The 15,624-nt window shown below is 41.0% G+C and overlaps 1 protein-coding gene across 1 annotated transcript; it reads right to left on the reverse strand.

Moving 5' to 3' along the window:
• Nucleotides 1-681: 681 nt before the first annotated feature.
• On the reverse strand, nucleotides 682-1,965 carry LOC103127893 (vomeronasal type-1 receptor 4-like). Its single transcript, XM_060172269.1, has 2 exons — nucleotides 1,947-1,965; nucleotides 682-1,739 (listed from the first exon to the last, which is right to left on the reverse strand). The coding sequence occupies exons 1-2, from the start codon at nucleotides 1,963-1,965 to the stop codon at nucleotides 682-684; spliced, it is 1,077 nt and encodes a 358-aa protein (XP_060028252.1).
• Nucleotides 1,966-15,624: the final 13,659 nt, after the last annotated feature.

Consider the following 15,624-nt stretch of genomic DNA (forward strand, 5'->3'; position numbering starts at 1 on the left):
TGTACCCAGGGTCATTGAGGGTTGCAGAAGGTAGAAGGTCTGGCTTCTGTAATTGCTTCCCCGCTGAACGTGGGCGTTGACTGGTCGGTCCATACTCCCTGTCTGCCTCTCTCTTTCCCTAGTAGGGTGTGTCTCTGGGGAAGCTGAGCTCCAGGACACTATGAAGCAACATGTACTGATCATGACTGAACCCTCCTTGTCTTCCTATTGCTTTTAAGACAAAACATCCATGTAAACTAACCCAATAACTTTGTCCTTGTCTCTGTTAATGAGTGCAGATGCTAGATGAGCTCATGAAGAACTGTCTTTCAACAAGACCTAGTTCTCTGTTCTCACTGTGTTGCATTTCCCAGGAGAACACCTTTTATTCTAAAGAGCTAGGATGCAACTCTTTCAGAGATGTCATTAGCCAACATTTGACAAAGGCGACTGTCTACAGGATGTCTGTTGTCAGAATGAGCTCAAGCCCACGTCTGACAAAGGCAACTGTGATCAGGATGTTTGGTGTCTGGAGCAGCTCAACCTGTTGCTCCCCACCTGTGTGGCCACAGAGCTTCCAAACTCAACCAGGTGGTAAACCCCGGGGCCTGTAGAGTTTGCTTCAGAATGACTCGCTTATTCTCAAAACTCTATTCTTTCAGTATGGTCAACAATCAGCTGAAATTTAGCAAAGACAACAATTCATATGTTCCTCCTAAGAACAGGGGATTTCCTAGTCCTGATGCAGCTGGATAAGACCCTGCATAGAGTGGACTCATGGTTCATGAGAAGAAAGGGACTCACAGTGGGAAAACCTAGAGAAATTAATTCTGTGATGTTCACCAGCCATTTCTTTGGATTCTGATAAAAAGCCAAAAAAATAGTGAACATGGAGGAAAGGGTGTTAAAACATATAAAGGTGCTCAGCAGAAGGAGGATGCTTTGTGTGGCTCTGGACTCAGCTGAGGGTCTGGGGGAAAGCCTAGTCCTATGAATGTGCTGGACTCGATGTTTGTGCCTGAACAGGATGAAAACCATGGAGCCACTGGACCAGATGATGAGCACAGAAAACAAAACCTCAGGAGATACTATTAGTGTCACATATACTAAGCCTAAAATTCTGTGGTGATCTACATTGGAACAGAATTGAAAATCTGCTTGCTTCACAGTGTCACTGTTGCTCCACTGGTCCGATATATAGGACACATATGTAGGAAAAATTAAATTGACTAAGATGTACAGGATCCAGCAGAGTGAAAGGGAGCAGCCAACACACTTTGGAGCTCTGACTTTCAGCTCTTTCCAGTAGGAGTTCATGGGGCTGATCATGATGGTCTGGTAGACACTCAAGAGGCAGGTAGTGCCAATGGACACCCCCCTGGCCACTCTGTAGACATACAAATGAAATTGGCATGCAAAACCACTCATGAAGTTTGTCAACCCCAATGCTCTCATTGTCTTCGGAACAGCTTTGGAGAGAATGAGGAAGAAGTTGGCTAGTGTCAGGTGTATGAGAATCAAATCTGTGTCCCTCAACCTACAACGACTGTGGTAAAGGGAGAGGTAGTGACGAAGAAGAGAGAAATTTCCCAGAATGCCAATGACAGCCTGTGATAGGAAGAGAGATACCGATGACAACCCCCAGGGGGATATTCTGGTGTTTATTGTGCTTTCATTGAAATGACTGTAGCAATCATATTTCACAGCAAGAAGTTCCCTTAAAGATTTGTGACACCAGTGGCTACTTTGATTCCTTGATCCTATGTGGTTACCAAAGGCTTTCAGTGGCAGGAAGAGATGGAGAAATGTCTTAGTGAAGATCTTGGCAATGTCAGTCCCAGGATGAAGTGATCTTAATTGGGTTAAAACATGGCAAGCTATAGCAAAATAAAGGAAAAGCGAGTATCATTTTCAGAAGTGTCTAGAATGGTAGCCATATTGAGAAAAAGAAACACTGCAGAAGTTACCTCCCATCATATGATCCATCAATACTGAGTAGAATTTTTCTCTACATTTAAAGATAAATGGTGTGTTATTATGGAGACATAAAGGTGATTATTTCTGGGTTCCTTGGATATGGTAATATTTCATAAACATCTCAGGATTACTACCAATATGTTTGGAAAGACAAATTCAGTTCTTTTTTAAAGAAGGAGCTATTTATAATCAAAGGATACACACACACACACACACACACACACACACACACACACACACACACACGTAGATAGAAAGAATAAATAGAGATTGAGGGAATAAAAGTAGATGGAAGGAAGGAAGAATGCTGAGCTAGAGTAAGAGAAACAGCAACGAAAGTTTTAGTGCCAGACATGAAGAAATAAAATCTATATGATAATGAGAAAATGTAAAAGCATATTATTGGAAACCTCAATAAAGAAGCTTATTTTTAAAATTTATTTATTTTAATTTTATTATCTTTATTTATTTATTGCATAGAGACAAACAGAAATTGAGAGAGAAGAGGGAGACAGAGATAGAAACAGAGAGAGATCTTCAGGCCTTATTTATCTCTCAAAAAGCTTTCCCTCTGCTGGTGGGGACTGAGGGCTTGAAACTGATCACTGTAACATGTGTGCTCAACTAGCTACACCACCAGCCAGCCCCCAGTAAAAAAGTTTATAGCATAAGTAACCAGGGTAAATTTATTTGATTTCTTCATCAAGAAAATAGCATCTTGCACCAACTAGAAAGCTAAAATGAGAGATAAAAAATACCATTTTTAGATTTTTTTCCACAGCTCTACTCAACTCTAGATTATGGTGGTGTAGGGGATTGAAGCTGGGACTTTGGAACTTCAGGCTTGGGAGTCTTTTTCATAACCATTATGCTATCTACACCCCAAATTCCAATTTTTGACAAGGCCATGAAAAAAATGCATGATTGTTATGCATTTCCTGAATGTGTTCAATTAGTACAATCACTTTCTAAAACTACTTCACTTAGCAATCAAATATTTCCAATACCCCAACAATTTCACTCCTATGAAGATATTCACCAAAGGTAAATATCATCTCTAGGAGGAACCCGACAGAGTTTATGTTTCAGAACTACTCACTGCTCAGGAAAGCACACACACCAAAGCAGCACTCCTGCATATAACAGCACAATGAAAGAATTAATTGACATCACATGATGGTATCTTGTGAGGCGAACGTGATAACCACTACACTATGGAAACCCTGTTCATGATGGCATCTTGCACAGCAATGCTAGTAAACGATGAAGTTTCACAGTAATACAGAAAGTGAATAGAATTCTATGTATGGGGTAGAATGGCCAACACAAAGGGTTCATAGTGCACAAGTCATCCCTGTAAAATACAAAGCAAACCAAAGTGATGCATTTTCTCAAATATAGGAGCAGTTTGAAACCCCTTCACATCTGTTCAGCCCCATCAACATGCACAAAGCCACTTCATTCTTAGTGGTGGTGACTTAGAGCTCAAGAGGAGTCTCAGAACAACAATATTCAGACCTTGCCCAAGGGGTTGTGTACAGGGTTATGGTTTATTAATGCATCTATCTATGAACACAGCACCTGTGAAAGTGGTTGTAATAAATGATAGATAACCGCACAGGGGTTATTTAAAAGTATGGGGACATGATGTGTGTGTGTGTGTGTGTGTGTGTGTGTGTGTGTGTGTGTGTCTGTGCCAGACTCTAGTTGTGTGTCTACAGGATGGAACTAAAAAATCCAGTCATGTGTTCCCTATCATGAACCCAGCTCAGCATTGTGTGCAATGAGTCTGTGATTCTGTCATGAAACCAGCAGAGAACTCCCCCAGATCCTTGGTCCCTTGTCTGATCTTTACTGCTGCCACTGGCAGTCATGTAACCATCACAATGGTAAATACCGGTTTGCAGAGGCTCCAACATTGGGCATTGGAAGACCCATCTCCTTGAGAGCTCATACTTTATATTGTGCCCACCAGGAGCTGCCTCGCTGATGGTAAAGGTGGAGATGCTATAAAGTACATCCTGTCAATGAGTCACCTGTCAGCTCTGTGTGGATAAATATAGAGACTGAAAATCAGGGGAAAAGCGCTGCTTCATCTTAAAGGCTTCCCTTGATAATTTATGTATCCCTGACTCCTCCTGTCTTAACCCCACTCTGTGAAAGTTACTTTTGTCTTCAGTGCTGCTTTTCTGAGCGGAGGAGAGAAAGCAATCTCTCCATGGTCTTCATGGCTCAGACTTTTGTTGTTGTTTCCCTGGTTATCATGGGGCTTGGTGCCAGCACTATGAATCCACTGTTCCTGGTGGCCATTTCCCCCTATTTTTTTTTGATAGTACAGAGAGAAATTGAGAAGGGAGGGGAAGATGGAGAAAGTGAGAGAAAGATAGACACCTGCAGACCTGCTTCACCGCTTGTGGGGTGACTCTCCAGCAGGTGGGAGCTGGAGACTCGAACATAGTATCCTTACGTGGGTCCTTGTGTTTTGTGCTATATGTGCTTAACCTGGTGCACCATCGCCTGACCTTCTTGACTCAGACTTTTTCATGGAGATGTGACTTCTGTCCCCATCAAGTGCATCCTATGTCCCAAGCTCAATAAAAATATAACAGAAGCATACTCAGATTATTAAAAAGTTCTACCCAGGATGAAATAATACTTTGCATCTCATTCTATATTTTAAGCATTAAAGCATTATAGGTACACTTGTAGCAAAACTGATAATTCTTTTTTTAAAAATTATCTTTATTTATTTACTGGATAGAAATAGCCAGGCATTGAGAGGAAGTGAGGGATAGAGACAGAGAGAGGTAAGAGACACCTGTAGCACTGCTTTACCACTTCTGAAGCTCTCCCCCTGCAGATAGGGACGGGGGATTGAACCTGAGTCCTTTTGCATTGTAACATGTGCTCTCAATCATGTGCTCCACCACACTGCCCCCACATAACTGATCATTTCATCCATCATTCCTGCATAGTAATCAATAGATAGATTTGATAACTGCAGGGTTTTATTTTTTAGAAGATATTTTGGGCAGGGACGAGAGAAATGGAGAGGGAGTGGGGAGGAAGACAGGGAAAAGAGACAACTGCAGCATGTTGACACTTACCCTCCTGCAGTTGGAGGTGGGGTGGGTGTGGTGCACTTGAACTCAGGCCCCTGCTCACTGCCACATCTGTGCTCTACTCAGTGCACCTCCACCCAGCCACCCTGTAGCTGCAGTTCTAAAGTAGCTTAAAATCGGTCTCTCTGTCACTGGGATTCTTACTCTAGAATCATCCTTGTTCAGAATGCACTACATTACAGTAAAAATTTAAGATGGGTCTGGCATGTGGACCCACATTCCTTTAGCAGCTCAGCTCAGCTCATCACTGAGGATGCATTTCTCCTCCTCCTGCTCTGGTTTAGCTGGAAGTCTGTCTCTACCCCAGACAGGAGCACTTACTCAGACTGGCTTTCCTTGAAGACTCTTCCTCACAGACAGAGGAAACACGCAGAGCTGCCAGTGTTCTCCTTCCCGCAGCCAGGATGGGAACTAGGTGAGCAGGTCAGGGCATCAGATGCATGTGCAGGTGGGCAGCCACAGACCCTGAGATATGGGTTTGTGATCTGTGACCTCATCTCCCCCCAGAATTGCAATTATCACTTCAGCTTTAGTGACAATGACAATGAAGGCTTGGGGAGCTAATCACTATTTAAAAAAAACTTTTCGTCTGTTGCTAATAAGTAAAGAAAACAATTAAAAGTTTTTTTTTTTTTTTTGCTTCCAGGGTTATTGCTGGGGCTCAGTGCCTGCACTACAAATCCATTGCTCCTGGAGGCCATTTTTTCCCCCTTTTGTTGCCCTGGTTGTTTATCGATGTTGTTACTATTATTGTTGTCATTGTTGGTTGTTGGATAGACAGAAATCAAGAGAGGAGGGGAAGACAGAGAGGGGGAGAGAAAGATAGACACCTGCAGACCTGCTTTACCGCCTGTGAAGTGACTCCCCTGCAGGTGGAGAGCTGGGGGCTCATTGAGATCCTTACTCCGATCCTTGTGCTTTGTGCCACGTGCACTTAACCCGTTGCACTACAGCTTGGCCCCCTCAGTTAAAAGTTTTATTGTATTTTCTTTCTAAAGAGACTCTTGTTTTTGTAAAAGAGTCTTGTAAAAGACACTTGTTTTTGTCTAATCCCTAAGTCAGAGAAGGTCACAGAATGAATCTAAGGGAGGACTCAGTTGACTTGCAAGAGAATGAAGTTGGAGTTTCAATAATGATATTTACACATACTAACAAATTATATTTAAGATTGGGATGTATAGCAACAACAACAACAAAACAAGCAAACAAAAAAACACCAAGTAAACAAACAACTCAGAGAATATTGTTTTTTCCTTGATCAAGTTAGATTCACTATGGTTTCTTAAATATAACACCCAATAAGGAACAGTTGTACAGACATGTACTTTGGAGAGTTTGAAGTTGATACTGCAGACAAAAATCTTTCTTAAAAACCATTTCCCTAATAAAATGAAAAACTACCAGGGACCAGGCAGTGATACACCAAGTTAAGCACACATGGTATGAAGCACAAGGTCCTGCTCAATGATCTTGGTTCAAGCCCCTGGCTCCCAACCTGCAGCGGGGCTGCTTCACAAGTGGTAAAGCAGGTCTGTATGTGTCTTCCTGTCTTTCTCCCTCTTTATCTCCCCTTCCATCTCATTTTCTCTCTGTCCTATCAAATAAAAATGGAAATGAATGGCTGCCAGGAGTAGTGGATTCATAGTGCTGGCACTGAGGCCCAGAGATAAGCCTGGAGTAAAATAAATAAATAAATAAAAATAAAATTAAACTAAAACTACCCATATAAACACAATAAAACAGATAGACAAAGTAGAGAAAAATAGAGTCCATAGAATAAAAATACATAATAATATATGAGGAATAAATACTTTCAATGAAGATACCTCCTCAGATGGTAAAGACCTCTAACAGATCCCATTCGCCATTGTCTCTGGTTATTTCCATCAGGAACAACATAATGGATCCCTTTGTGAGCTCCTGTAGGACCTTGCCCTCAATGTGGGTCAGCATTGTAGGGAATGTTCCATTATCTGAAGGAAGGTTGGATAACATACTCTACCTATCACCCAAGGAAGATGGGTCCTGAAATTAGTGCAGCCTGGACTGTTCCTAGCCGTGACCACAGACTGCGAGCTCAGACCTACAGGGATGCAGAGGTTATATAGACTTTTGTGCTGAATATGGGCCCCAGATAAAATAGATGAGGTTTACAGTTAACAACATTCATATAGTTTCCTCTATTTGGGAGCTACTCTCTTCCCTAATCCAGCTTTCTAATCCAGCTACTCTCTTCCCTAATCCAACTATGACACCAACTCCCCAGAAAATTACCTGGGTCCACCTGCATATTATCTGTCAGGCTCAGGTAAAAACTAGGAAAGTCATGGGTCCTTTGGAATATACCTAAAAGAGACCTACTAGCTTTTTCCAAAATGGAGACCCCAAATATTCTTGCCTCTAGGTTCATGATTAGTAAACAATTTGTTCTGCTTTTTATCTTAACTCCTTTTCAGCCACCAGGTTCCAGATGCTACCATGATGCCAACCTGACTTCCTGGGGTAGATGACCCCACCAATATGTCCTGGAGACCCACCTCCCCAGATCCCTGCCCCACTAGGGAAATAGAGAGACAGGCTGGGAGTACGGATCGACCTGTCAATGGCCATGTTCAGCAGAGAAGCAATTACAGAAACCAGACCTTCCACCTTCTGCATCCTAATGACCCTAGGTCCATATTCCTAGAAAATAAAGAATAGAAAAACTATCAAGGGAGGGGATTAGATATGGAGCTCTGGGGGTGGGCACTGTGTGGAAATATACCCCTCTTATCCTTCCTATAGTCTTGCCAATATTTCTATTTTATAAATAAAAAATTAAAAAAAGGGAAAAATGTAACCCTTGTATGGGGTGGGTGGCATGGGTGCCCTGGTTGAGCGCACATGATTCAGTGCACAAGGACCCAGGTTCAAGCTCCTGGTCCCTACCTGCAGGGGGAAGGCTTTGCTAGTGGTGAAGCAGGGCTGCATGTGTCTCTCTGTCTCTCTTCCTACCCTCTCTATTTCTGACTCTACCAAATAAATAAATAAATAAATACTAAAAAAGAGAGAAAGAAAGGAGGAAAGAAAGAAAGAGAGGAGGGAAGACAAGAAGAAAGAAAGAAACCCTTTGGGTTGTTGTGGTTGGTGAGCTGAGCTCCGTGGCTCTGAGAGCTGGCTGTGTCCCTTCACTGCTGTCGCCATGAAGTGGATGTTTAAGGAGGATCACTCATTGGGTGATTGTGGGAAAAGTCTCTAGCTCTCAGATTGTTGATATTGACAAACGGAAGTATCTAGTTCCATCAGACATCACTGTGGCTCAGTTCATGTGGATCATCAGGAAAAGATTCAGCTTCCTTCTGAAAAGGCAATCTCCCTGTTTGTGGATAAGACAGCTCCATAGTCCAGCCTAACTATGGGACAATATTATGAGCAAGAAAAAGATGAAGATGGATTCTTGTATGGGGCCTACAGTGGAGAGAACACTTCTCAGCATCTGAGGGACAATAGTGGTCTAGGTGTACTGTTTCTGCTTGTGTATCTTGTAAATGTTAGTGAGCGGAAATCAAACCACCATCCACTGCAAGGAAGCAAAAGATGTTTATTCACGAATTCGAATCCGGGCCGAGTGGTGACTGACAGCAGTCTACCAGCTCGACCCTGAACAAGGCTCAAACCACACAATTTATAGGAATTCAGACTACACTCAGGGAGGGGGAACACATCACCTTATCAGCCTATATCCAATAACATGCTATAGAAAAAGCAAAATCCAATCATTTCAAACTCAGCAAAAGCATGATCCATTCAGAGCAAAGCATGAGCTAGTTCTAAACATCACACCATGACCCAGGCCAATAGGACCCTGCCAAAGTGGGGGTCACCACATTCTTTTGCTATCTGCTGGGACCACCTGGCCATCTGTTTGCAATTTTATCCGGCCATCTGCTGTAACTATTCGGTAACAGCATTCCTTAAACCCTATGCAAAGGCCCTGATAAGGCTTGCCAGATGCAGGGTCTTTCAAGCAGCTTGCAAAATAACTGATGGCCTTCACTGTTTAGGTCCTGTTTGTCAAGGGGAAAAGGGCAGGGAATTTTCCATCTCACACTAAGCAGAAAAGCAACTACACTTAAAACTTTAAAACTACTGCATCTAACAGTAAATAGCTGGTCATTTTCAGTTATACCAAACCTTCTTCACATAGACTTAGTAGTGCATTTGTAACTGGATTTATTTCTTAATATACTGGAAGGTTTTGTTTCCTTAAGCTAGTAAATTATCATACAGAGTTTTATTTTGCATTTTATTTCTGTGCACTGTCTTCAAGGCTATACTCTCCAGGGAACTTGTTCCTCTGGGATTCATATTTAACAAATATATTTCCATATTGAAGTGAGGTAGGTTGGGTATTAACATGAAAGTAAAGGAGATGATACATTTATTCTGGATTATGTTTGAAGTGCTAGATGACTAAGTATTAAAAACCATCCAAATTAAATCCTTAGCAATCAGAATACTTGCTTCACTAGATTTTGCCAACTGCCAATCATATTGGGTTGAGCTAATCTGTTCCTCTTTCTGAAACGATTAAGGTAAATAATTAACAATAACATTTCCTCTTATAAAGGCAAAAAAATTATATCCAGGCTCTGGCTCATTTCCTGTAACTGTTTTCCATTCTTCCTCCCCATGTGGAATTTGGAAATGTGAGTTTTTGGGCCTGTGGCTGAGCAGAGGTAAGGGTGTTTTTCAGTCTTAATAGTTCTTGTCTGCTCATTTTAGAGGTATTTGTTGGTCTGACATGCTTTGGTGTTGATAAGCAGCCTACATGTGAAATTTATATATTCTCATTCATCTGTGCTCTTCTCACCTGTGTATTCATTCCTAAAATTAATATATGTATGTATACTTATATATATGTCCTTTATTTTAATGAGATAGAGACATAGTGAGAAAGATCAGAGCACTGCTCAGCTCTGGCTTATGGCCATGCTGGAGATTGAACCTGGGACTTCAGAGCCTCAGACATGAACGTCTTTTGCAGAACCATTAAGCTGTCTCCTCAACTCTGCTTTCTTCCCTAAATATTTCAAGATGTAGGTTTTATAGCAGTTTTTCTTAAAACTTTTTTTTGAAACCAATCTCTACTTAAAAACCAATATAACGCATTTTATCAACTCAATGTATTTTTTAAATGATATCTTTTTAAAAAAATATTTATTATTTATTTATTTATTCCCTTTTGTTGCTCTTGTTGTTTTTTTATTGTTGTAGTTATTATTGTTGTTGTCATTGTTGGATAGGACAGAGAGAAATGGAGAGAGGAGGGGAAGACAGAGAGGAGGAGGGAAAGATAGACACCTGCAGACCTGCTTCACTGCCTGTGAAGCGACTCCCCTGCAGGTGGGGAGCCGGGGTTCGAACCGGGATCCTTATGCCAGTCCTTGTGCTTTGCGCCACCTGCACTTAACCCGCTGTGCTACAGCCCGACTCCCGATGTATTTTTTAATTTTATTATCTTTATTTGTTTATTGGATAGAGGCAGACAGAAATTGAGAGGCAGGGGGACATGAAGAAGCAAAGAGAGAGAGAGATACCTGCAGCCCTGCTTCACCACTCATGAAGCTTTCAGGGCAGGTGGGAACTGGGGGCTAGAACCTGGGTCCTTTCGAAGTATGATGTGGGTGTGCCGCTACCTGGCCTCCCAACTCAATGTTTTTAATTCAGAATTATTTGACCCAACAATGCATTATTTGTTGACTAAGTGTAATTATTTTAGGTGTTTCATAAATGAAATCACATAGCATGCATCTTTCTGTGAGTGCCTCGTTCATTTAGCATAATGACCTCTAGCCTAGGTCACTTAGTATCATGACCTCCAGCCTAGTTCACTTAGCATAAAGGCCTCTAGGCTCATCCCTGTTATAGAGTAATCTTTCTTTTCTAAGACTGTTTGCAGAGACCACACTTGCTAATTCCACCCCTTTATCATCTATTAGTTCACTCACTTGAGATGCTTCCACAAGGTGGCTGCTGTGTTAACTGGATGTTGGTGGGTTTTGATTTTACTGGAGGGATGTTGCTTTACAAAAAAAAAAAAAAAAAAAAAAAAAAGCTGTTGTCTTCAGAGCACAATTTCAAACTTCTCCAAAATACATGTCATCACATCTACTCCATCTTTGGTGTTGTTCTTAAAAGAAATCACTTTGACATCTAGTTTCCTGATTTTGTTTGAGGTCATACATTTAGCTCCTAGATATAATTTGGTTAGTTTTTGTAAGTTTCATTATGGAAACCCCAACCTCATTCTCGTGCAGGTGAGCCTAGTTCTTTCTTTCTTTCTTTCTTTCTTTCTTTCTTTCTTTCTTTCTTTCTTTCTTTCTTTAAATTTATTTATTGGGGAATTAATGTTTTATATTCAACAGTAAATACAATAGTTTGTACATGCATAATATTTCTCAGTTTTCCATATCACAGTACAACCCCCACTAGGTCCTCTGTGTGAACCTAGTTCTTAAATTCTTTCTGTGACCATCTCTGACTTGAGGCATTAGACAAAAACAAAAGTAACTAACAAAGACAGTGAGTGGTCTCTTCAGAGGGAAATCAAAGGAAACTTCTAATTATTTTTAATTAATTAGCAACAGGCAAAAAGTTTTTCAAAATTGACTTCAGTTCCCCAAGCCTTCATTGCTACTGCCACTAGAGCTAAAGTGATAATTGCAGTTTTGAGGGGAGGTCACAGATCACAAGCCCATATCTCAGGGTCCGTGCCTGCCACCTGCATATGCACCTGTCACCCTGACCTGCTCACCTAGTCCCCATCCTGGCAGTGGCAAGGAGAGCACTGGCGGCTCTGCGTGTCTGTCTGTGAGGAAGAGTCTGCAAGGAAAACCAGTCTGAGTAAGTGCTCCTGTCTGGGGTAGAGACAGAGTCAGCAGTGAAATCAGAGGAGCAGGAGGAAAGTGATGAGCTGAGCTGCTATAGGAATGTGGCTCTACATGCCCCACCATTCTGTTTCCAGCATAATTTAGTGTAATCTGGATGACTATGGTTTTTGAAGAAGAATCCTTGTGACAAAGAGATTGATTTTAAACTGTTTTTAAATGTCAGTTATCGAATGTATCTGCTATTACCTTACAGAGATCATGGATTAAATTACAAGTTTTGCTACAAGTACACCTTTAGTACTTCCATGTTTATAATATAGAAAAGAATGAAATACAAAGTATGACTTCCTCTTCTGTGTATACATTTTTAATAATTTAAATATGCACCTGTACTGAATATGTTTTCTGAAGACATATTTTACCTTTTTATTTTTTTAACCAGAGCACTGTTCAGCTCTGGCTTATGGTGGTGCGGGGGATTAAACCTGGGACTTTGGAGCCTCCGGCATGAGAGTCTGTTTGCATAACCATTATGCTATCTACCCTCCACCCATATTTTACCTTTTATGGCCAGCGATACACAGGGAGGTCAGGGAGAGAGAATAAGGCAGCAGCAAAGGCTTCATAAAGTCTATTGGAATAAAGTTAAGAAATAGTCACTGAGGGAAGGATATAGTAGACAGTCAAAAGGAGCCATCTACCTCAAAGATGAGACAGAGGGAGGCCTGTCAGCAAGGAGAGAACTAGGAATGCCTTGGTTATATTGTTGTGGAACAGACCATCAGAATCAGACACAGACTGAGAGGCAGACGTGCAAAATGGGGAGAAGTTGATTCTCTCCCTCTGGAGGGCTAAAGTCTGGATCTATCCACAAGAAGACTACACCCAACTATTTGCAGTATAGCCTTTATATATGATCTAGCAAGCAGAACTTTTTCTTTTTAACAGGCAGTCAGCCCCCCTTCCTTGTGGGGGTCTTTTTCTTCACAGGTACCTACTTGCCTTCTTTGACTCAGAGACCCTGCCTCTCCTCCTGATTTTCTTGGTATCTGGTTCCCATCTTGACCTAACAATCAGAGAGGCTGGGGTCCCCCACCCCCTTCTATCTTCCTGTTTTTCTTGACATCTGCTTCCCTTCTTGACTATCATTGTGTGTGTGGGGGGGGAGCTGGGTCCCCCCTCCCTTCTTCCTCTTTTTCTTGATGCCTAGCAAATTTCTGTCTCAGTTTACCTCTATAATTTTTATCTTAGCTAATTTAGTCACTATATAGATACATATTATATATATATATACATACATATTTTAGTGAAAATTTGGTCTGTGGGAAACTGGGCTAAGGAACTGGTCAGTTGCTACTCTGGAGACTGAATGTGTGTTTTGGGGGGCAGGAATGTGGGCAGATTTCTACTTCCATAGCTAGGTGTGGAAGCCTTATCTTTTGAGATGCAGAAGCTAGAAGTTAGAACTGAAGCTAGAAGATAACTGTTAAACTTTTGCCTTGTAAATGCCTTGAGCCTGGGGGCTATTTCACAGATAGCCTTATTTTATAGATAATTTTATGACAGCATTTTCATTGAGCTTGGGGGATAGGATGCACTGGTTGGGGACAGTTATCACATCTCCATGAAAAGGTCTGAGTTATGAAGATCATGGAGAGTTTGCTTTCTCTCCTCAACTCAGGGAAGCAGCACTGAAGGCAACAATAAATTTCTCTGAGTGGGTTTCAGACAGGAGTCAGGGTCCATTCTAGTTTTATTTTATGTTATAATGATCAGAGCACTTGAAATCCACCTTCTTAATGAGCAGTTAAATTAATGGCATTCTTTAAGTGGAAGCATTGTTTTTTTCCTTGATTTTCAGTCTCTTTGTTTATTCACACAGAGCTGACAGGTGATTCGTTGGCAGGATCTGCTTTTGAGAGTCTCCACCATCACCATCACCTGGGGCAGCTCCTGGTGGGCACGACATAAAGTACAAGGTCCCAAGGAGACAGGTTTTCTAATGCCCAATGCTGGAGTCTCTACAAACTGGTACTTATAGTTTTTATTATTGCCTGATTATGAGTTGCAGCAATAAAAACATATCAAGGGCGCAAAGATCTGGGGGAGTGTTCTGCTGGTTTCATGACAGAAATACAGACAGAAATGCATGCAGTGCTGAGCTGAACTCAACACTGAGGACTCATGACTGGATTTTTAGTTCCATCCTATATACACACATATGCAGGGGCTGACTGACACACACACACACACACACACACACACACACGCACACACACGTCATGTTCCCCATCTTCTTCAATAAGCTTTGTGAGATGTAGTTTTATTACCTACATACAGAGACCATATGTTCACAGCTAGTAGCATATCATAAGAGAACACAACCCTGTCCACAACTCCTAGAGCAAAGACAGAATGCTTTAGTCCTTAGATTCCTCCTGAGTTCTAAGTCCCTACCAAGACAGAAGTGCCTTTCTATAAATGTTTATAGGAATGTAACAGTTGAGAAGTTGAAAAAAGGTTTCAAATTGTCTGAACATTGAGAGAATACATCACTTTTGCTTGGTTTGCATTTTACAAAGATAATTTGTGTCCTATGAGCTCTCATGTATTGGCCATTCTTCCCCAGTTCATGTGAAACTGTGAATTACCTGTTACAGTGTGAAATTCCCATCATTCATTACTACACTGTACAAGATGCCATTGTGTATTATCAATGAACTCATTCATTTATCTGCTAATGTGCAACAGTGTCATTTTGATTTAGGGTTTTAATGAGTAGTGAGTAATTCTGATCCATAAACTCTATCATATGTCTCCTGGATATAAATGTTTATATTTAGTGAATATTTTCTTTTTTATTATAGTTTCGTTATCTTTATTTATTCATTGGATAGAGACAGTCAGAAATCAAGAGGGAAGGGGATGAAAGAGAGAGAGAAAGAGAGAGAGAGAGAGACCTGCAACTCTGCTTTACCACTCACAAAGCTTTTCCCCTGCAGGTGGGGACCAGGGCTAGAACCCAGACCCTTGCACACTGTAACTATAACATATGCACTCAACCAAGTGTGCCATCACCTGAATATATTCACAGAGCTGGAATTGTTGGGACATCAGAAATACATGGTTGTTAAAATATATAGTTTTATGAAGTGGGTACACAAATTTAACACACACAAGTGTGTATGTCCATCATGGATTTTCCACATCCTTGTCAAAACAATGGAATTTTTGTTTGATTGCTTTTTTTTTTTTTGTCATCTCCAGGACATTATGACTCCAAACCAAGCTGTCATATACCACAAACACCATCAGTATTCCTCCAATCTATGTCAACCTCTTGATGATGAGATCTGGGTCTCTACTGACTGTCTGCAGAATAGTTTACTATGGATATAACTTCCTGAATATCTAGGACTATTTAATTTTAGTAAAAATGGGGATATTAATGAGGTGTATGAAATAATAGTACAAACAACTCCTTATACTAAAAAAGAAGTTAGTATTTTCTCTCCCTTATGTTAGCTTTCTGGTTGGTGTATGCTGCTACTAAACATGTAATTGTTTATTTTATTATCCTGATGACTAAATTAAGTGGCTATTACACTGACTATTTGCACTGTAAAATTCTCTTACTGAAGTTTACAGTAAGGGCTTTATGCATTTTTTCATAT

This window comes from Erinaceus europaeus, chromosome 2 (genome assembly GCF_950295315.1).
Source record: "Erinaceus europaeus chromosome 2, mEriEur2.1, whole genome shotgun sequence".
Lineage (NCBI taxonomy): Eukaryota > Metazoa > Chordata > Mammalia > Eulipotyphla > Erinaceidae > Erinaceus > Erinaceus europaeus.